Raw genomic sequence first — 24957 nt, 5'->3', positions numbered from 1 at the left:
GGGCACGGAGTTGGTAAAGTAAAATTAATTTACGTCACCTCAAAATAGCTACCTATTACAATGTACTTCTCTACAAACACGGGTTATAATAATATATTTATACTCGTTCATTCCGGTCTGAAGGCCACGCCATGTTGACTGGACCAATGTCAATTCTGTACACAAATCGTTGTGTAATTTTTGTAAACTTTAGTTTAATAATTTCAACGTCGTCGAATTTACGAACAATTTATATTTAATCATTATTTGTATTTAATTTAAAGGTTCATACTAGTTTGTTTTCAGTTAAAAATATGATGCAATTTAAGATAACCGCTAAACTTGATTAGTTTAACTGTTTGTTCTCATTTAAAATTTCTTTAAGCTCATGTAAGTTATTTAGAGAAGTGAGATGTACCACGCGACTTAAGAATTTTTATTATAAAGACTATATGGATATTTAGTTTGTTAGCTTGGTCCCATGGCCGTAATATAACAGGTGATATCACCGCACAACGACCCATTGCGAGCGATCGCTGCGCTGTTAATGTATGCGCGATAGCACAGTGTTTGCTTTGAGATAATGGGAGACAACGTGCGCAAACCACCGTCAGCGCATTGCTAACCGCGGCGACAACCACGTGCGCTTTGTGACAATTTTAGGAGCATAGTGTTGTAGTAATGACGTCAACTGATTGACATCACGGTAAACGCTGTTAATGGTGATAATAGTGGATCAAATATAACCATAGTGGGTGTGTATATCGGCGCGCCGATATGTTGTTGCATGGTGGCGAGGCGAGAGGGCCTGTACAACGGAGGCGCTCAGGTCTTTTAAGAGTTCGATGCTCTCGTGGAGCTCGGGCAGGGGCGGGGCGGGATGTTCGCAGGCCTCCGCCCGGCTGCAGCTCGAGACGTTCGCTAATAACGACGAGGACTCGAGCGACTCCAACGCCGAAAGCGCGCTGCTCGCGAGCGCCGCCGCCGTGGTTCGCAGACGATACGCCGTAAAAATCAAACGGAAAACCAAGATAGCCTTCAGAGTCGTAAGGTAATTAAGACTTAAACTACTTCAAAATCTCTACTAGAAGATATGGGACATAACCTATCACGCTTATCCAGTGCGTAAAACCGTTACGGTCCATATGTTGCACATCTTTCGAGGACATGCAAATTTACAGCAATGATTTACGATTCGTAGTTGATGATGTTCTATTATTGATGTGGTGTGTACTTGTCAAGAATAGAACGTGGGAGTTATCTTAAGCTAAGGCCTCTAACCATTAGCATATTACAACTGTTGAACACATAAGTATTTTTAAAGACAATAAACACTTAAATTATATATAATAAACTTTTTTAGGTGGACAGTTTTAGCGGTCGTATAAGAAAGATTCTCTTCTTTGAAACCTTAAATATTTGTTTTCTTTCATATACACCGTGACAACAAAAAACTTGCCTTTCAAGTCTTAAAATTTACTACGATAAATTATTCAAATGTCAATATACGAGTCGCAGTTCTCGGACTAACTTAAAATTGGTACAAGTATGTTCCGCAATTTATGCATGACCGGACGATATTGTTAGTCAATTAGGGTCAATCAGTGAGCAGCCGAGTCATTTAATCGTATATGCTTTATCGGTAATTAGAAAGATTAATGTTATTAATAAAGATATTTTCGTAATAATTACGAATTTAAAATCAAACAACATTTGGACAAGATCATATCGATATCGTTCGTCAATCCCTCATTCAGTTTTTACATATACAATGCTAAATAAAATCGGCTACAGGTAACGTCAGAGCTTAAACAAAAGAACGGCGTCCGGTTGGGAATCATTATTCTTGACACGTTTCGTTGGGAACAGGTATGACTGCTGTATACTAGCATCCACGATACCTTACCATAAAGATTAAAAATAATTTTATTAAAATTCGTATTAAAATATTCTAATAGCACTGGTGAGATAAGCTAGGGGTACTAGTTTGTAAATTATACTGGATTGCATTGATTTCCTTTTTTTAAGCAATATCGTATCCGTAACGGTAGTGGCCATTCTTTTGATTTAGAATTTTTTTTCCGCTCGTCAGTTTAGTATTTAATTTACATTGGAATAAGTGCCTAAGTTATATCTTCTAAATTATTATTTAGTCATGTGTCAGTATTTAGAGATGCGATGATTATATTACCATTATGTATTTATGTAAACGTGTATAGTTTCTGAGCATTATTTATTGATAGTTATAAAGGTATATAAATGGATATTTTGACATTGTTAAAAATGATCCATGCCCTAGCCGTTATTGTACGCTTAACCTTAGTAAATGCCCATTAAATTATACACTCCTGTTTCAATAAATTAAAAGAGCAAATCCTATGCGATGACGGCTTTAATTATAAAGCTTTTATGATTTCTTTATTGCTCATAAAATGTTAATCTCACAAACATTTGTGCCCTATAAATTAAAGGAGAAAAGATACTTTAGTACTGTAATTTATATGACTTTTTGATCCACAAATCATTATTTATTTGTAAATAACTATATTCGTATTAAATTTGGCTATTATTTCACTATTAAATGATAATATAATTACGATTTCGTCTACGTAACGGTGTTGTCTACAGTAAAAAGTTCTATAAGAATCCGAGAAATTCTAAAATACTCTTGTATAGGAATTTTTCTTTATCATTTTGATTATGTCAAAGAGTATATTTTAATTTTTTCTTAAACATTAAGTCCTGGTATTTTCAGTTTAGTATGATGCTAGTATTTTAAAAGTATGTTTTTTGTTAAAGATATTTGTTCCGAACGAATTTCCGTCAGTAAGTTTTAGAAGCAAATTTATATTGAAGTGCTGGTCACCTCTTGAGAAATGTTAGCGGAAAGACGCAGCAGTGTGTGATTGACAAGACGCATACGAAATATTTGAGAACAGATAGCTTGACGTTTGCCTACGTGTGCACACACACACGCCTCTGGCGGTGCCTAGCAGTTGCGCAAACTACACATTAGTATTGTTTTATACGACTAAAACAATTTTAATAAAAAAATCACAAGAATAATACTCATTATATTATAACAGATTTTTTTAATTTTAATATAGACTTTACTAATGAACCGATAAATACCTAGATTTACTTTGTACGGAAATGTATGTATATAATATGTATGTATATAAATAAAATGTATGTATAAATAGGATGTATATGTATCTATTTAATGGACAAACAACGGAAAACAAATCTTGTTTTATGATATTTAATTCATCGGTTTCATTAATTAATAAATGCGTTTATAAGCTGATGATATGTATTTGCTCGAGGGTAGTCGATACCGAGTGAATAGCGTCGGTCCTCAACGACGTCATCCAACGCGATTGAAAATCAAATTGTACCGTCAATCAAGTGTACGCGTGGTACTGAGTTATTGTTGAGTGTTGAAATTTAGAGTATATTGAGGTACTTCCACCTTACGTATACTGAATGTTATTCTGTATTTAACTTTTTTATGCTAATTATTTAATTGTAACTTTTAAAAAGTTTGTTTATTAAGAGTTATTTTATGTTATACTTGTTGTGAATATGCATGTTCTTAATTGACGTGAATAGTTGTGAATAAATTAAAAAAGGAATCCGACGGCACGTAATTATTGTAGTAGAATTCCCCGAAAAATTCTTTACAGAGAATCATAGTTCATAGAATGAATTATTTTAGCAAAGGTAATTATGAATTCCGAAAACGTAATCTATATGTACTTATGTCTTTCTTGTCAACCGATAATTGATTCATGTTAGTTTAAACGCTATTTATAGTGTACGTGTTAATAATAAAACTAGAGTTAATTTTCTAATAAGCAGATAGCGGCTGCTCTATCTTATGACAGATTCATACTTATTAAATATTAACCGCTATATTAACGATCCCTTGTGTTTATTAGAAAAGCGATTTATTGATTTGTATCTCGCATCCCACTAGACTGGTCTTAGTTGGTCGTTTGACCTGATTTGACGACGTGTGACGGTTTTATGGTCCATAACTTTTTATTGAGTCTATCCTGAATGCGACAACGACCAGTGACAATTTGTCCAGGAACCTTTTTAGCTTTAACTTTTTTACTGTTCTTTTTCAATTTGTATTTTATTATGACAACAGCATGTAAAGAAATGATCAATTTAATATAAATTAGTCTTCTTTAAATGAACATAAATTTACTTGCTTAGCATTATAAAAGATTATTCTCGTGGAAAAAGATTAATGCAGTGTAAAATCACTCAAGTTTATAAGGTTTCGGGTTCTTTGAAGTCTGTTACCGACATCTCAAAACTTAAATGTCTGCGCCATATTCCTCTTGCGGCATTTTTGGGAAAATGCAAGCTTTACGTACCTTTTATTATTGAAGATTTGTTTAAAAAGGACCAGATAAAGGCTTTAGTTCTATTATTATAAAAACTAAAGGAACCATTAAATTATATTTTTTATAACTATGCTATTAATTATAATAGTATGTTGTATTAATCCATATTTTCAATTTTTTTCTAAAATAATCACATTTTTTATGGAGTCATTTTATTTTTTATTATAAATATGGCTTTTAATTACTAACGAAATTTGCTTACTAACGAAATGGATACTGAATAACGAATTTATTACAGATTTATGACTGATACAACGGTATGACGTATTTATTATTAAAACATTTACAGTTTAAAACACTGAACACTCAACAAGAACTGAATCTTTATAAAAATTCTAAAAAAAAACATGAAAACGTTATTGAACATACGTTAGAACCGATAGAATTTTATTTCATCAACGTCATTTCAACCGTAGGACATGTATTGCTGGATATAAGCCCCCCTGTCTGCACCCAGCGCCTTCCAACAACCTTAACGAGGTCCTCTACTTACGTTGTGGGTGGACATACCACGCTGCACCTGCCGATTCTCGGTATCCACTCCAAAACCTCAAGGCCCCAGCGACCATTTGTTCTGCGGGATATACAGCCTGTTCACTGCCCCTTCAACTTGCCAATCCGCTAGGCTATCTCGGTTCCTTTCGGTAGTCTACGGATCTTCTGATTCGATCGCGTATTAAAATCAAGAATTAAATTAATCTACGAATTGTAATATAACCAAAAACTACTACCAGGGTACACCATTGTTTCCATAATAAAAGGAAATTATTTATCAACCATGAAGAGTAATAATAAGATTTTGGTACCGGTTTCCAAGGATTTTCGTCGAGAAACGAGACAAGATTCTCAAGGGAATTCTTATGAATATGTTAAATTGAACATGTTCATACTACTTCTAACATAATACACGAACTTAATACGTCAATCTTCCTCTTTGAATCATAAACCGTCAGGAAGCCCGGCATACCCATGTTTTTAATAATATTTTTAAATTTTCCACCCGCCTATATACATCGTACTATGCGTACAGAAGTATTTTCTAACCTTAAAAATTAGTCATAGTTTAATATGAACTAATTAATTTCTCAATAATTTTGAAAATAAATAACACTTATTTTCAAAATTATTACGGAATTAATAATATTGATATTAAACAACTTTTTCAAGTTTCGGATACTTTATTTTGACAGTAAATAAAATTAATAATAAAAAGTTCAGCGGAAATGCCTCAGATTGTGATAATAGGTTTTCACTGATTAGTACTGTAAATTTGTGGTAACGTGGCATTACACTTTAGTCCTCGTGGATAATTGCAAATTTCCTGTCGTCCGGCGACTGAGGGCCAGCACAAAAACCTATTTAATGTCATGGTTAATTAAGCAAATGGCAAAGTATTTTTACTTATATTAGATGCTTTAAGTTCTATTGTACTATTTAAGATAATTTAAACATCAAAGTGCGCAATAAATTAAACACACCTAAGAAACACTTAAGCCGATTACAGATTTTCTTAAACAAAAATTGCCCGTTTCATAAAGATACACAGAAAAAATATTTTTATATAGTCTTCGCTTAACATTAATAATGAATGGATAGTTATTTCACCTAAATAACTGTGAAAAAAATGTTTTCATAATTATGACTGATAAATTTTATTACAATTACAAAAAGTCAAATCATTTAGTCTTTATGATAACTAAATTACGTATTACCTAAGAGCAAAAACCTTCAATAATGCTTCGGATATGATCTTCACCTTTAATGTTATATAATAATTATGACAAATATTTCTCTTATTATATCATATTATAATATAGTCATCACTTTTTATTATTTCGGTAAAAGCGGAATATATTAATTAATAAACGTTCTTAAACATTCAAATATCTATTCCAAATGAATATAAAAGGTCATAGGTAAGAATCTAAATACAACTCTTGAGCTATTATTGCAAATACAAAAGCACTTCGTCATCCAATTTCTGTAACCGAGAACCTAATGCAATAAAATCGTAGAAGGACCAAATGCACCGTCTGAAAAACTTGTAATAGATCTTCTGAGAGTCAATAAAATCCTTTGTAAAATTGCCACGCCTTTTCTTCAATTCCGTTCATTCAATTTACAACAAAGCAAAAAACGTTATTTTATTAAGTTTTAAACGTTACTTAAAATATTTATTTCCATTTTCATTTGTTAATTAATCACTATATATTCATTAATATACATACATTATAAGGTGATTGGTTCAGCTTCGTTAGCAAAAACTTTTACACCAATTTCTAATCACTAATATAAAGTGATCACTCGTTAATACGTCACATTGATTTATTTTTTCAATAGATGTGACTAGTCGATAAGTACCGGCGACACAAAGTATGCAGAGACAGATGGCACAGGGACAGTAAAGGAATAATTAATTTATTTTATTATATTGTTCCCAATATTTGTCATTTCTAAAAACAATTAATCGTTTTTACAGTGTATGTGTATTACGTATATGTTACCATTGCGGAATTTTAATATAAAACAAAATGTTCAGCCCGCTAATTTTTATTAAAAACTAAATTAATATAGTAAGTAAATTAATTTAAAAAAATTGTATCCTGTCATATCTTACACAAAGAATTAAAAAAAAAAACTAATTGCAGTAATTTGATTTTGTAAACAAAAGACCTTTTTGCGTGATTTCAAAAAAAGAAATATCTGTGTCACAATAAATAAATTAAGCCAATAGTTTATTATTCAAATTAAAATGTTTTAGTAACAATTTTTGCTTCTTTACTAGATTTAAAACTTTTTTGTGATATACGTTTAAATTGATCCTAGTTCTTTTTTAAAATTTTGACTGTTTTATGATTTATTAAAGGGATATTACTCTTTCATATTTTATTATCAGGTAAATAGTATTTTTTTTGTATGTGCTATAAAATGTTATTTACATTGTGTTGCGGCAAAATACGTTTATTACACTTTATCAATCTTTAAAATTTTAGAAAACATATCTATTTTATTCAGAATTCGTGGAGCATTGCTGCCCGTTTCATATCGGCTAGATTTTCAATTAAATAAGGAATTTGATGATAGTACGAACAAAAGCCTCAGTAGTTGTATGAATACTTACGGGACCGAAAAATTGTTTTATAATTGAGACTACATACAGGGACATCTCGCAAAGAGATTTCTCGTTAGATAAAAGTTCATGACTGGTACTTGTAATTTGTATAGTATGTTATATATAGTACAGCTTATATATTGCTATCTCTATCTATGTATAGATACAGCTGGTATCTTATAAATTAAATTAGACAGTTGTAGATTCAATGCATACTACATTCGAATATGTTCGGACCTACATGTATGAAATAGTATACCACCAAATATTGGAAATATTTATAGGAACTAATATAAAGTTTATTATCTGATACTAAAATAGGAGATCATTATTCTAAATGCTATATCGTAACTGGGAGGACTTTACTTTTACATAAACAATAATATGTTATTCATTAACGGAAAAAAATATACATAGCTTGTGACGAAAAGGTTTTATATGTGGTGTCAGCAACTTCACGTCATAAAACAGTTTCGAAGGATCTTCCTATATTCGACTAATAGCATAACAATCGTAAAAGAAAACAGATTCTCTCTCTCAAGATATGTACGTTACGTGGCATAATCTGGCGGTTGAAGCGAAAAGTGTTGGTATATATTATATCGACTGGTGCGTTGATATCATATACACCCTTATAAATGACTAATATTCACCAAATACGCCCAATATATGATTTTTATCAAAGAATTGATAGCATCACGTGATTACAAGAATATGTGTTTAACCTGCAATAATTAAATTTTCAACAATCAAGCACTTTTATAACGGTACCAAGCCGTCATAAATCATATATGTTATGATATCCATGTGGTTTCCACTCACTCCTTCATTAATATAACTTAATACACGAAATTTACTACAGACCCAGTCAAAAACAACGTTATTCTTAGCAACTTAATAATTAAATAAATTAAAATATGGGGCGCAATTATGATTTTCGATTTTTTTATCTTTGTACATTTCATATGAGAACCAATAATGATTAAATATCAAACATGAGATGAAGGAATAATGAAATATTTACTAGATCGTCTATTTCTGTAGCCGTTACATTTTACATTAAAACGTTACATAGTGTATAAGTCATTATGTGGGCGTGCAGTGACCTAATACATTCCTTATACGACAGACTGCGGCCATTGCCATGTTAGTGCGACAAGATCATTTATTAAATCGCTAGCTTTCTGCAATGTGCGACAACGAAATTTAACAACTACAAGGTTCTGTATGAGATATATTATTGTTTTTAGACTATTTTGTTGTATCTAACGTTTATTTGACATAACATTGCGTCTTCTAATTTTATTTGAAATAGCTTAACAGCAGGGAATGTTTTGTTTTAATCTTATTTCATTCGCACAACTTCCTCAAATGCCATATAAAAAAAAATTAAAAATGACGAACAGAGGTAAATTCATTAAGAACTAGATTTTATTTATGTAAAGAATTTTAATACATATACCCAATATGTAGTGCTCATTCATACGGGTTTTTATACCTTTTTAGAAAACTTAGAACAAAGAATTTATATTTTAAACAATTTAAATTTAAAAAAAAACTTTCTTTATTATGCTATGCCACTTAAATCACGTTATGATCTACAATTTTTTGTACTTTTAAATTATTTACTAAGTATTTGTCAATATTTATTAATACAAAATGATCTAACTTCCGGGGAAACAAAAGGTTTGTTAGTACTTTTTTCATTACCAACGGGGATTTTCGTAAAAAAAATCAATCTTTGAAATTTCTGAAACCATTGATTTTCGGATAGGGTGTATCGTATATTGATTGACAGCAAATGAACTATACATTTACGCCTCTAAAAGTTTTTTTTTTGCTCTATATCCAATCCAGTCCAATATAACTATAAAGGTATAGTTAACATGAAGATTTGGAATTTCATATTTTTAATTTATCGATTCACTTAATTTTTAGCTAAAACTATGTTATTTTAAAACAAGTTACGTTAGAATTAAAAGTTTGTTTTCATTTATTAACAGCTTGTTTAGATTCTTAAATATAATTCTGCGTTGATATTGCTTGCGCGTAAGCTACTAGGTGCTAACTAACTAATAGTTACCGTTTATTCGCCATAACCTAACAGTTTCCACACGCAGCGCGCACAGCGGTATTTTATTTACTATTTTATATCTCACAATCAGCTTACTATTATATCAGGCGTGTTATTACCGACGCTGTATTATCACGAATAACTCCATTCGTGCGTTACTCGCAATAACAATATCTGACCAAGGACGAAAAGCCATCACAATTGCATAAATTTAATTCGAGGAAAAAATTGATCTTCTACGAAATCATTAATGTTATTTCAAATACGAGGTTATAATCTCAATTATTTTTTTCCCGACTGATTTATTAATTTGATCAGTGGGCAAAACTAGATTAAACATATGCTGGTGAGTTTTATATAAATTGAAATATTTATTTGTAAGTAATGTAAGGGACGATTATTTTATGACATATTATTGATATGCAAGCATAAGGTAAGGTACATGGTCATTTTTCTACTTATCCGACTGATCTACACAAACGTGTAGCTTGTGTATGTAAGTAATTTCGCAGGAGTCACGTTCATCGCTATGTAACGCGCAATGCACGTGGTTCGCTAAATGCTGCCACTCGTGGCTGTCGCAGCACGGACTCTGCGATCGTCACAGCTGCTCTGATCGCGCAAGCCGCTAACCGCTTAGTCACAATTCTGCCAACGGACCGCGAACCGCGCTATGCTATCTCAACTGTTGTGATACATCTGTGATAAATCCTACACTTTTTTAATCAAATCAAAATCAAAAAAATCCTACAAGAATGGGATTCCTCGGCGGCATAACTTTTTCAATTTTCAAAAAGTGTCCCAACCTTACGGTTAAAAAACGGAGAGTGAAACGAAAAAGGTACAGATGTTTAATAAGATCGAATAATTTATTTTAGAGTACACTCGCGAATCGTTATCTGAGAACCACGTGGATTTGTTATCTTTGATAAAAATGTAAGATGATTATTAAACAGAATGCACTAGCCACCTAGTTTGAATTGTATAAAAATTGTAAGTATTTAATTTCTTGACTATAGATTTATAAAAATGTAACTCACTATAGAAAACAAAATCGCACCGTCTGTCGTTTTATGTTCTGCTCATGACGGTATGCGTTATTAATTTTCTAACGACATCGTAAGTGTTTATTTATAAACATGTAAGCGTCTGTTTTTTAAATACAACAAAAATTAGCGTTTCAATTACACATATTAAATATAAATTTCATGTTACATGTTGTTACGTAAAATAAAGCCAAATAAATGGGGATAATATATAACCATTAAAGCTATAAAAAATAAAAAGTGCTATTTTATATACGAAGAACTATCTTCGCGTAACGGATTAAATTACGTTTTATTGTAAAGTCACAATAGTTTGTAAATATATACAGAGTTATTCGTGCTCGCACTCTGGAACGAGAAGCTTCGTCCGTGACGTCACGGATGAGTGCTCATAGGTTGACAAATACAAGTACACGAAGCGTTTAGTAGTCAATATTCAATATGATATTCAATAAACGTTTTAGTGATATTTTCATACAAAATCATCTTCATCGTCATTTTCGCCGCAAGACGTATATCCAGTAGAGGACTACTGGTTATAGGCCTTGGATACAAATTATATAATAACAAATATTTCGACCATATCGACGCTCCGGCGATTGCAAATATTTAGTTTTAAGATGTAAGGAAAAAATATTGTAAGTTTGAGCCCTGAAATCGATAGAGCCAGCACTAACGTCATTCAGAATACAGAAAATATTTCAATAATATTTTTGTTAGTCACTACATTTTCACATCTCATTGCATCTATATTAAGTTAAAGAGGTGAAAAATATTTAGTCATTTTTTTAATATTCACTGATAATAAAAAGAATTTACCTGTTTGACTGTTCAAACGTAAACGTTCTTAAGGAATCGAACAAGTTGTCGTTTCGAATTAATATAGCGTCATTTAGCGTTATTTACCAGAGCAATCCATTGTAGGTACGTAAATTAAAAGGATTTCTCAGAAAAGTAACAAAGCATTTAAGAAACACGAATTGCACATTGAAGTTAAGACCTTTATATTTAAATACTATATACTCTCGCAAACGAGTAAAGGGAGTGTGACATAAAACTACATAGATTATACGCGTTGTTAATTATATTAGTAGGATGATAGTAGCGTAGTCTAATAAATTCGGACTACTTATGCTTTTAAAATATGCGCTGGCTGATGTAATGCATAAGATGCTTTATCCACGGCCGGACAAAATCTTAAAAGAAATTTCACCGAAACACATTGGGTCTTCAGAGTAATCATTAAACATTTCGCGACGGAGAACAGGATGAATAATTTTTAACAAAATAAATTTGGTTAGGGATAGGTTACCATTATTATTACATTAATAACTAAACCTAATTCAATCAAATAACTTAATTCCAAAATTGAATTTTTGTTAAATAAAGAAGATCATTTATAAAATATAGAAGTTATTTCGATCTCGTGTCTGTAGGCCAAATGACCGATGTTATAATTTCTGGGTACTTGCAACATCTCGTTAGCCTTACAATTTCATCTGTTACGGTGTTTTTTTAACCTGCTAGCCTTACACGCGCCTAATAAGAAAACACCTACAAAGTATACATGTATGGTATTACATATATATGTTAATTACAGTACATCTGTTAAAACTTTCCGAATGTTCGAAATCAAGGCTTAACGAAAATAAATAGCTCTCAATTTCTTCTATAGGAGAAGTTATTTATAAAATGCCTCTTCTCGATTTGAAAGAGCACAAAAAAAACACTTAAGTAAACATCCGGCAATTTATCATTTAAAATCTTTTACATGGTTATTTTGCTTAAAAAATATTGTGAATCGTTATTGTGTTTGTATTTATATACAAAAAAGCATAAATTTGCGATGAAAATTTTTACAAAAATGTATACACTAAACTTCTAAAGACGCCTAAAATAGGTTTGTTATGTTCTTTTATTAGGTTAGGAATTAATGATCACAAACATTTAATTTTGTAAAATGTTACATGCATGTTTGTTAATAAGTTTTCAATAAATTTGTGGCGTACATATAAGTATTTAAAAAATAAAAACACAAACACTTCTATAAAAGATTCTATATAAGTAACGTACATTCCGGCTTCAAAAAAATTTAACAGCAAAACTCGTCATACAAATGTTTTGATTATAGTGATATATGTTTTTAAGCACACTGCTACAGGTTTAAAACATTGATGGAACATACTAGATATTTGAAACTCGTTTTTAAATGTCAAGTATGATATTTCCTTGACTAAATATTCCACCTCTGTTCGGGTTTTCCAGACCTTTAATGTCCTTTTAATGCTATTTATAATGCAAAGGTCCCGGATTTAGTTTGTTTTTACGTCATCGTGACTGGTATCTTAAGCTTACGAACGACAGATTCAACTATAAATGTATATAAAACCAATATCTATTTATACACTTAAATATTATTTCTACATAATTTAGTTTTCAGTTTTCAATTTTGACTTGGGCTTTATGCGGATACTTAATTTTTAATACTATTACAGGAATAATTAAATGTTTTAAATCAAGATAATGGTACACTAATTCATCAGCCATTTCTTATAATGCATATTTAATAAAACGTACTAAACGTACACACAATGATTGGTCAAACTCATACAAGTCAAAGGGGTTATTGCATGGGTGCACAGACCGCGGCCCGCGGGCCACGTGCGGCCCGCCGGTCGAATACTGGTGGCCCGCCGACATCAAAAATAATACTCTCGTACATTCGAAAAATATTGAATTCTATTCCAAAATAAAGCCAAAAAAAATATGTTCGGAAAATAATTTGAATCTCGCGAGCGCGCTATTTGAATCTAGCGCCCAAAATGCTAAGTCAAGTAACATCGCTTGCAGCCTTTATATAAAGTTCAAAATAGTAGAGAAATCAAGAATTTTCTAGCGCGGTGTGAGCAAGCGAGATAGCAATAGTCCCGAATTTCCGATTGCTCGCGTAGGTAGATACAGGAAGCTTCCAGAGTCGTATGCGCGGTATAAAATCCACGCTAACCGCAGCGACCGACAGTTCGGTTTTAATTTGAGTGAAGTGTCAACAGAAAGAAATAATAATAAAACGAAAAATCGAAACCGCCTTGCAATTGAAAGTTTGCGCCTGGCCTGGTGTAAGGACCGTCCGCCAAAGCGTTTTATGAATTCGGCGGCTTTCCAATCCGATGAATTATTTTACTAAATAACTAAGCGAGGCTCCCAATGGCGTCGCCAAGTCGAAACACATTTTGAGCATTCGCCCAAACAATGTATGGTTGTTCCCCGAACCAGTGAAATATGTAACAGCCATAGTAAAGAATCCCAAAATTGTCCTCAAGTATAATTTTGTACAATTTTTACCTTTTCAATACGGTTGTATGCTTTTCTACAAATTCACACATAAATTGATAAACACGCGCTTCTAGACGCTAATGGTACAAGTGTGCAATCTTTGTTTAGTGTTTCATTTTTATCGATACAATTTATTTACCTAAAATCGGAATGCAAACTACGATAAATAGAGAAATCATGAAGCATAGCTATAGACATACCGATCGTTTAAGATGGTAAAATTCCCCTCAACCAACTATCACCTTTTTAAAAAAATGGAACGTCTTCATGAATGTTCTTTATTTATTTTTTTAATTCGAGTATATTTAAAAGCCGTTTCTATATTATGAAAATATTTCAAAAAACAATATCTATTTTGTATAAAAGTGACGTAGCATGTTCTATGTACATACAGTTTCTTATTTACGCTCGTTTTAAGCAAACTCGGTATTTGTTTCACGCCGTTCCATTTGTTTTTTCACCAACTTTAAAAATACGCTCGATGTTTTGTAAGCTAACATTTGTTAGAGCCTAATGGAATGGTACAGGCATTGTGACATGTTTTAACATCTATATCTGTTATACGGACCATGATAGGCATAGAAAACTGGCTGTATTCAAACTTTGTTTTTAAAACGGGTACCTAAAATAATTTGTTTGCTTTTATTATTACCTAGTATTATTATCCTCATAGGATCATTTACAGAGATCGCTTGTATACGACATAAGAAGAATGTCAAAAGAAACCAATTAGATTGAAACTAGAATTGACAGAGTTCCAAACTGATCTGAGACAAACCTAAAACATACTGTTTGTTACTGTTTTTTGTGGTCCTTTTATTGTATGCTTAATACAGCAGTTAAGCAACTAATTTCGGAGCTTCAACACTACAAATCTGCAAAACTGTAATTTGATTTTATTGTATGATAATCCGGAGATATTACACAGAATTGTATTGTAATACCGAACACAGAAAAACCTCATAAAGAATTACTTGTCCACAAGAGAATTACTAGTTTTATAGAAACCTAGAAAGGGATATAACATGGTTATTTTTATTTCCAATGATCACCGTATGCACATGATTATTTATTTATTATTATTTATTTATATTTGAGATACGTAGACTGTCTCATACAAGGTGATTGGTTACATATTTATTGGATTTAAAGGGTGAATGAACGGATGAAATGCTTTTAATTAATATATGGTATTCCCTATCTAGAATGATTGGTTCCATAGATAATAAATTACGTAATAAAAATATAGCGATGAACAGGGTTTTCAAAATTCAAATTACTGCGTATAAAGTTAATTATTTTTTTTCTATATGTCCCTGTAGACACTGTACTGCCAGAAGTTGACCTTTCGTATTCCAATAGGAAAACAAATGAGTTTAATATATTTCAGAGTGATCACTTTATACATGCTTATTGTAAATAAGTGTAAAAGCATTAAACCTTTTGCTGACAAATGTGTTATACATTCACCTCTTTTAATCTTTTATACTAATAAACAATCACTCTTAATATCGACTATGTAGATTTTCTTCCCGGAACTTTTCTCTGTAAGAGTATCAAATTTTTTATAAAGAAAATAACTTGTATGGAAGCGAAACTAAACAATTCTTTCTTTATTAACGAAATTTGTCAAACTAGAACACTTGTTGTTTTAGCCGTAAGCGTTTGCAGCTGTGATCGATGTAAGCATTGCAAGGACCTATTGGAGCTAATCTTTTAACTATTTAAAACATATTTATAATACCTTTACCGAGTCACGATCACGCTGCAACCATTAAGTCTAGGATGTATGTAGTAAAGTAAAATCGTGAGGAACGGTTTCAAAGCCGCACTGATATCTTAGTTACATAAATCTCTTTGTGGTTTCATACTTGGTTTCATCCCAATTGAAGTTAACTAGAATTATAGAAGTGTGGCTTACACTGGTAAAGGTTTATGTGAATCGAGAAATATGTGATATATTTCGATGTTTAAGTAAACCTAGTGCACAGTGAAAAGGTGTCGCTTAGTTTCTCTTAGGATTTCTTCCGCATATTAGCTGAGTCTTATAACTGACTACTAAGGTTCTTGAGTGCCTCGGCTATAAGACCGACATAACTTTGTAATTCTAACAATCTAAACTGGTTTTAATAACCATTCCTAGGTTAAGAAAAACAATACTAATCATTATTTGACATCATTTAAAATGGTCGTAGAAGGTCGTTTAAAAGGTCGTAGAAGTTTGTACATCATATTTTTTAAGTTTGTTTTTAAACTTTTAGTTATTTTCGAAATAAAGCCTTAATATGTCTTCAATTTTTTTTATCAATTCTTAAATTTTTTTGAACTGAATTTGTAAATAATCTTTTTAGTCTCCTATTTGAGAGTAACAAAAGTAAATGGTTATGAACACCATTAACCCGGCAACAAATAAATTTTATTGCAACTTTTCACTTATAAAATACAATAAAAATCCTTTACGTATATTGCAGGGAGTAAAAACAATGTTGGCCAAAAGTTTTCATTATTTTTATTAAGAGACAAGAGAAGCTTTTTATTATTTTAATACCTAGTTTACAAACAAAAATCAAATAATTTATGGTAAAAGTCATAAATTATTATTACCATCATCCTTAAAGAATATTTGTATCCATATTCGTTGAAGTGAACACATTTGTCTGACATATTTGTTTTTAATACATTTGTAGGCGAGAATCAATTGGTTATTTCACTAATTAAAGAACTGCATTTTATCGATTCACTCATAACAGGATATTGAAATAATTTACGTAATCATTTATACATATACTCAATTAAACCAGTTTTGCGCTATTTTTATGTGAAGATTATTATTATTTATAAAACAAAACATTTTACCTTATATTGACTCATTCCAATAATACTTAATTTGTCCTTTTTTGGTAGGAATCGGCATCAGGGCCGTCTACTTACTGAAAAAACAAAGTTCAAGTAGTTGAATATATTGTCGGGGATATTATGTATAGATGCTTATTTTTGTAATGGATCGATGAATACTTTAAAATGTAGAATAAAAATAATAATAGCAAAATTAAAAATATTTTAAGACGGGTATTTCAAATTATACACTAAAAGTATTTCTCTCGTGTCCATAATTAAATTTACGAGCATATCTACATATTAGCATTCACATATTTCATATATTTCGTCAAAAAACCTAGATATAAAGTGGACTAATTTTAAATACGGAACCGGTTCATATACTTGCCCCAATGCAATGTCAATACTAATGCAATATCATTTTATGTTTAACACTTATAATATAATCTTTACAACTTAGAAAATTAAGGTCAATATTGTTTAAACATGTAGTTGAACTTTAAGCATAACATTGAAAAATAATCTTTGTGCACAGCGTCCTTGTTTTATTTTTACTTTTACGTCCAGACTTCTTTATGACAGAAACTCGTTTATACTATAAAAATTGGTTTATTGTTCATTAAAAATTTCATTAAAGAGTGTAATAGCTAATAAATATTTAAGTTGAGAAAAGAAATTTTCAACGTGTAAAGAATTTTATTGTATATTTGTTTTTTTTTTGATACACGATTTTGTTTAAGTAATATACACATAAGAGATAACTGACGTGTATTCCTATCACCAAGCAGCAGGACTCTTTCGAAAGACCATCACGAGCTTATGAAGTCAAAACCTGTTGGAATAGTCTTAAAAAGCTCAAGTGTCTCTTATTACTTTACTTTTACCTAATTACATTTTTTAATTACATAAATTTATTAAGAAATTATGAAAATTTGTCTTTTCTTTATTTTATTCATTAATTCTAATTATCATTTATCTCAAATACAAAGAATGGTAAAAATGCACGTCCAAATTGCTTTATAAACCTAAAACAATATTTTTACACATAGCTGAATTTAATAAATTATAATTAATAAATGAGGCCACATCTTAGAACTTTACATCATAATATGATTTGGTCACACGCAACACGATCATATTAAGTCTTACGACAGGAAACAAAACTCAATTTTAAACATTTTACAAACTTTGTACAAAATATTACAGGATTTCTTAACTTTTTCTTAGGAAAAACTAAATAAAGAATTGAATAACTCACTCGACGGTCTATTTTCCCTTTTCTTATCAACTGTGATCACAGTTGAAGATAAGAGATTATCTTGGAGTTATGGCGGGTTTGACTGGCGCCAACAAACGGCGTTCCGTAAAACCACCGACTTTCATTCTGACTTCCTCCTCCGTTATTTACATTTAAAGTGAGAATATTTATTATATCTAAACTTTTAACAAGCTCTTACTGGGGTACAATTTCAAAAAACTATACAGCTATACCACTTGTCACTCCAGTATTTTATATGCTACAATGGTAAGTCAGCTTATCATTGGATATACACTACTATGATAAATTTTTTTTAAAATTTCCTTAAATTGTCATTCAAAACCAACGAGGGCCATACTCAAAAGGTCAAAGATTTGGTGTTAAGTAATCGTCGGTTGTCAACTGATTTGGAAGAATAAATAATTTACATTTTATAAACATTTCACTTTTATTTATTATGAACCAAGCAATATTATAAACTAAGTTTATCCAAAAGTTTTCTACAAGAAATCACTGTTTGCGATAAAACTGCCCTTTCTGCCATATCTATTTTATCAGAATTATCCAAATTTTTATATTTAGCGTTGATACAATAAATTAATATTTAAAACCAAAATTAGAATATAGGCAAATACCTCCCGTAATCATTTATTTCAACCACCAAAAAGGAGCATACTGTAAATTAACCGCAACCGAAACACTATTACTGTCTACTTGTTTGCTGTAGCTAGTAAAATCAAAGGGTATGTACAATTATACTATCTCGCGGTTATAGACGGTACACTAAAGGTTTTTGTGTTTGAAAAACTTTGTACCCGGTATATCACTTAAATAACAAATTAAAGGAGTATTTTTCATTCATGTATATAGATAAGGCAATGTAAATATAAATCAAATTTTTTCAGCATTCTAATATTTCGGCAAGAAAACCCACTGTAGATTATTTTTCTTACTGGTTCAACCTGAGAGACGTAACAATTGTTTTAATTAATTCGTGTTAAAATATAATTTCTAGGACCGCAGAGAGAAGGCTTATATCAGCATCTTTCCTGAAGTTATAATTCGGATAGTAATTAAATATGTTAATCAAAAATTTAATTCTGTAGAAAAATGTGATCTGTGATCAATTTTTATCAATGTTGTAATAATTTAAAAAGTAACACGTGGCCTTCAACAATCACACCAACGTTCATACGCAGTATATTAACTTACAACGTTCGATCGAACGGTTACCACTTACACGTTGACCTTGACAAAATTTATGTTTGTGACACTCAATTATGTGCGCATTAATATAGTTGCGTATCTTCATTAATTCTGCCTGATGATGAAATTGTTACAGATGTTACCGAAACACAATTTCTCTTAGTGAAAAATTCTGTTTGCTGGAAACATTTTAATAAATTTTGTCTGCTTGGTCAAGAACAGAGAAGTGATATTTAGCTTCAATATCACAGAATTTATGCAATCACAACTTTTTGTATTTTTAAACTTCAGTAAAAATTTATTACACCTATGATAATACCTATTTGTTTTAAAAGAATAGTTGAGAGATACTAGCGGACGAATTGGCATTATTATCACTATTAAATTACGTAATTATGAAATTATCATCACCTCAGTTGTAAGACATCCACAGCCGGATATAAGTGTCTCCCACAAAGATTTCCAATAGGACCGGTTGGAAGTAGTCAGTATTCAGCATCTCCGACGACCTTGATAAAGTCGTATGTCAACCTCATAAGCGGTCCATCCTATGCTGCGTTGTACCTCGTAACTGTTTGTGGTCTACACTCCAAAGCCTTAAAACTCCAGCAGCCATTAGTTCTGCGCGCATATAGCCTGTCCGCAGCCACTTGACCTTGCCAATACGCTGGTCAAATTATATGTGTGTATGTAATTTTTGTATATCCTATTCAAGCGTGTTTTTTTAATTCGATAATAGGACATATATTCCTTTTTCTCTTGATTTTTACACATCTGCCTTTACGGTATAATTAAATCTTTGCGCCACTTGATAAGTCGGCCAAAACACGATTTATATTTGTATGAAATACATACTAAATGAAGCTAGTCGTTATAAATGATGAAAAAAAGACAATTAGTGATGATGTTACATTAGATGTGAGATTTGAACGAGAAATTCTAGCATAACGGAACGCATTCTTAATAAACAATTTTATTTCTTTCATTCACAACATTTTTACAAAGTCACTTTCCTATACTCGAATATATTATAAATTACTTACATTAAATAGGACAACATCAAAAAAATAAATCACACCGGTTTTAGTATAGAAGGTTTATGGACAGGTTAGATATAGAGATTTATTCGCTATAACTAAAGAAGGCCTAAACTGTTCTCCGTCTCAAGAAGTTGAGACTGAAATTTTGTTTTGAAGTAGATCACGCAATTTCAGAAATCTCTCTCCGCAAACGGTTATCTTACCCAATAGTCTTCAAAAAACTAATACACGCAATTCTCTTAAAGCTTACTAGTAAATAAATCAAGAGTTTCAATACAAATGTATTGAAACTCTTAGTTACAAAGTAAGCTAGAAAAGAAAACTTGCCCGAAAATTTGTTCAGCATATACCATTAAACAATTTTAAAATAATAATTAAACAATAATTTTAAAATAACAACAATGACGCGAGTTATCTAGACATTGTTTTTACAAATAAAGATGCTTAGTAAAATGTAGAAAAACTAAAATATTTAGTTAAACCTACTTAATCCTATTTATAATTTTTTTATTCTTAATTTACGTGCGAGAATAGTCACATCAATGTAAGTTAGAAGAAACATTTCTTTTGTGTTTTAGTGACCCCTTTAAAACGAATTTTGATTGTTGCGAAGTAGTAAAGTCCCACTGGAGCACGGTACCTAATTAACAATTTTTCGTCATAGATGCTGTCGAATGGTGCAAAAAGAAAAACTGGCTTTGTTTGCGGTCAAATAGCTTTGTGTAAGCGTAATAGCTAATTTTTGTGGCTAAGAATTCACTCCTGATGGTGCAACTAACCACTATTGAGAATAATTGCTATCATAGACGCTAGTTTTAATATTAAATGTTGAAACTTATGTAAAATCTATTAGGTTGCAAATAAAAGTACGTACAGTATACAGTTTACAATTTAATACAGAACAGAGGGTATTAAAACAGAACCAACATCACTAGAACTTTATACATGAACAATCGAATCGACAGCTTGTGTAGACAATACGTTAGAACTCACAGGATTACACTTACAACATCGCCAGCTGTTTGTACTGGGCACTAGACTTTCGCTGCTGATGCACTCTAGATGGAACTGGGAAGCGCAGAGGCTGCATTTAATGGAAGCGCATCCAATCATGGTACGGTTGCAGTGAGCACAATCCATTTTGTTGTAAAATACTAACTGAAAATAAACGCTCAGTCGATTAATCTATTCTTGAAACAGAATAAAATAATATATAACACTTCCGTACAATTTGAATCGAATATTATTTCCAAAGAAATATTTATCTCATATATAAATTTTCAATTTTTATATGTTTTGCTATTAATGGTTTAAAGATGACTGAAGGATAATGAGAATGTAGTAGCGAAATTTAAAATATTCTTCATAGCGTTTTTTTCAAATTCTTTTTTTTTTAAACTTTATTTATTGCCAGCATGTAACTAAACATTCAAATCATTTCCAAAGCGGTTGGACATATCAATTCAGTTATAAACATATGTTCAGAGTAATGCAGATTATAGTTTACTTATTATTATTTTATAGATACGTTTTATTAAAGACTAAATGAATGTTTGTATAAAATGATTTTAGTTACTCGTTCATTTATTATGAGCACAAGTATTAAAAATCGTATACCTATTTTAAACATCATATATTCAAAATAGCTAGCAAAACTGAAAGAAAATAATCGTTCACGTATAAATACTGGATATTTTAAATTAAAAAGAATGTTTATAGTGGAAATTATTATGGTTTAAAGGAACGTATGTAGCTTTGTTTTCATCAATTTTAATATTAAAATTATATACATTAATAACAGTACATTAATAAATAAATCAATTAATTATATTTTAAATAGGAGAATAATAAATAATATGATGACGCGAACCAATAATTTCCAACAATATAAACATAATAAGAATGTTGTTGGGATCATAATTTAAAGTTTTTTTAATTATATTAAGTTTAATTCTTTAAGTTGTAATCCTTAGAGGATACGATTTGTAAATTTGTGCTTTCGAATATGTACGTATGAAAATGAAAGGTCTAAAATAAATTAAATTTTCTCTTTCTAATCTACATAATTTCGCTGGACCCAAAACTTATTCAAAGGACTTTTTTGTAAGAGTTAATAAAATATAATTTCTCTTTTATTTTTTTATTGTTTTATATTATTGCCGTATAATTTTTATTACAATAAAACAAAAATACGTATAAAATTATTACAATATTTTCGACACAACCTAAACACATTAATATAATTACTGCTAAACATAAGCCCCAACACATTAATATAATAACTACTAAAACTGCTGAACATAAGCCTTCCCCAAAGATTTCCAATAGAACCGGTTAAAAGCGGCCTGCATCCAGTGTCTTCCAATGATAATAACCAGGTCATCCGCCCACCTAGAGGGCGGACGATCTACGTTGTGCTTGCTGGTACGTGGTCTCTATTCCAGAATAGAAAAGACGCATCGACCATTGGTTCGGCGAACTATGAGGTTTGACTACAGACTACTACTTGAACTTGGCAATACGCTGGGTCATGTCGGATACTTGCGTTCGTCTATGGACCTCGCTATTTCTGATTCGATTACATAGAGGTATCCCTAGCAAAGCTCTCTCTGTGACCCGTCGAGCGACTGTGAGTTGGGCCGTAAGTCGTTACCAGACACGTTGTAAACTTTCGCTTTAAATAGTTGTATACATCCAGAATTACTTTTATTCAATATTAATTACATATTTAAGCGATTTTACCTGTAAAAGTATTTCTTACATAGCCTTTTTCACGCTTTTGAAATAACGCGGTTAACCAAAAAATATATATATACTTTTTAACGTGAATTTATTCTTCTACCACGAATGTATAAATATTTTTAACGCAATTTAAACTGGATATGAAAAATTATACCAAATGATTTAATTTTTTCTCTTATGAAAATGAATTGTTTTATTTCATAAATACTCATGTAATATTGATTTTATGGTTACTTTCTTTACAGCGTTCTGGGAAAAACTAGTTTTGCTTCTTATACGACTTTTTTAAAGTCGTGGTACATTTCCTTCAATTAACTATATATATGTGACATGTATTTTTATACGAAAATTTTGCACTCTTTTCTAAGGAATGTATTTACTCTGAATCTATGTGATCGAGACGGTTTATTTGTCGCAGACGCACGAGCGAGGGGCCGAGCGCAGGTGCGCGCGTCCTTCGCTCCACGCCCGACTGGACGGACGCGGCCGTCAGCGGGGAACACCTTTGGTCTCCCACTTCCGTGTCTGGGGACTGCTGCTACGTCGGCGATACCGACTGTCAGGTAACTGTCAAAATGTTTATTCCGAACATATGGCAAAAATATGTTTTTAAAACTTTTTATAATATAATATAACATAATATAATATAATAATGTGGAACATAAACAATTATGGCTCGTCTGCATTTGCCATCTGTGTAACATCAGAAATATGTGATCAACATCGGTTCGACAGACGATAAGCACCGTTGTGTTACCTACTTGGATGGCCTTTTGCAAAAATGATTTACTCTGTCGATATATAAGCATAGACCATTATTTTTTTTAAAACGTTAATGGATTAATCGTCTTAAACCAAAATACATATTGAATTCCTCAGTGAACCAAGTTATTCTATTCATATAAAGAAAATTACAATTTCCTCAACAGCAATTACCAAGTTCCAGTCTATTATACTGTAGACGGTAGACGTGTCGTTAGTTGAATGTAAGATTAATGAGGGGTCCACAACCATTACCGCAGCGATGGCCTGTCACTGTCGATGCAACAAAAGACCGGCTTTGAGTTTATAGCGACAATCATTAACTAATCGCTATTTGCGTTTTCCGATAATTTGCCCACCCGACATTGTTATTCTTTTGATGCTGACTTTAATCCGTTTTATTACTTACTAACTTTTCTTTGTTTTTTTTTTAATAAAAAAAAGATCATTTTTAAGTTTTTGGAGTTAGAAAGAAGAAATATAATACTGTAAACAACAAGTTTTTTTTTTAATTTAAAAAGAAATTTAATCTGAAAAAAAAAAATAACAGGGCAACATACGGTTAAGTGTTTAAGTTAAGAAAAGTTGCAAAAGCACTGTTGACCACGAAGGACTAATGTGTCAAGCCTCGTTATTTCAACTTCCCCGGCTACGACCGCCGTGTCTCACTCGCGTCTTTTACTGTTATATTAATGCACAGTAACATTTTCGACATATACGTGTCGTGCGATGTTTACATATATTTTTTAATTACACTAGACCAAAAAATTTCAATATGCGTAATATATAAGGCGATTGGTTATAGGCGTAAAAGCTGAAAAGGGGTAAACTTTTTGCAGCGAAAAGTTTTAAAACTTTTACGCCTATTTCCAGTCACCCTATGTAAAGTGATTATTCTAATTATGTAAAATTAATTCATTTCTTCATAATAAATTTGATAATAAACAATAATTATTTTTAGTATGTAGTAATCCAAATTTAGACAAACTTTTTTTACGACGTTATCATTACGTTACTTGTAAGTTCTGAAGCCATTTATTTTTGCATTGGGATTACTTGATAGCAAATTGACCTCCTAAAATTTTAAACCTATAACTAATCATTCTGTATATTTAAAAGAGTTAGTAACGTCCATTGATTTAAAAAAAC

General features: G+C 31.2%; 1 protein-coding gene across 2 annotated transcripts in view; it reads left to right on the top strand.

Annotated features, from left to right (window-relative positions):
* The first annotated feature begins 406 nt into the window (after positions 1–406).
* LOC137929021 (eye-specific diacylglycerol kinase-like) overlaps positions 407–24957 on the top strand; it is a 37473-nt gene continuing 12922 nt past the window's right edge. For both annotated transcript variants that reach the window (XM_068772044.1, XM_068772045.1), the window contains exons 1-2: positions 407–1030; positions 23465–23609. In XM_068772044.1, coding sequence (XP_068628145.1) covers positions 825–1030; positions 23465–23609 — 351 coding nt within the window. In that variant the 5' untranslated portion in view covers positions 407–824. The remainder of the gene's footprint in view (positions 1031–23464; positions 23610–24957) is intronic.

This window comes from Battus philenor, unplaced genomic scaffold (genome assembly GCF_028537555.1).
Source record: "Battus philenor isolate CCGP_79_NKW_IND1 unplaced genomic scaffold, ilBatPhil1.0.hap1 SCAF_4, whole genome shotgun sequence".
Lineage (NCBI taxonomy): Eukaryota > Metazoa > Arthropoda > Insecta > Lepidoptera > Papilionidae > Battus > Battus philenor.
The sequence above is the reverse complement of the archived record's forward strand: the minus strand, read 5'-3'. Positions and strand labels throughout refer to the sequence as shown.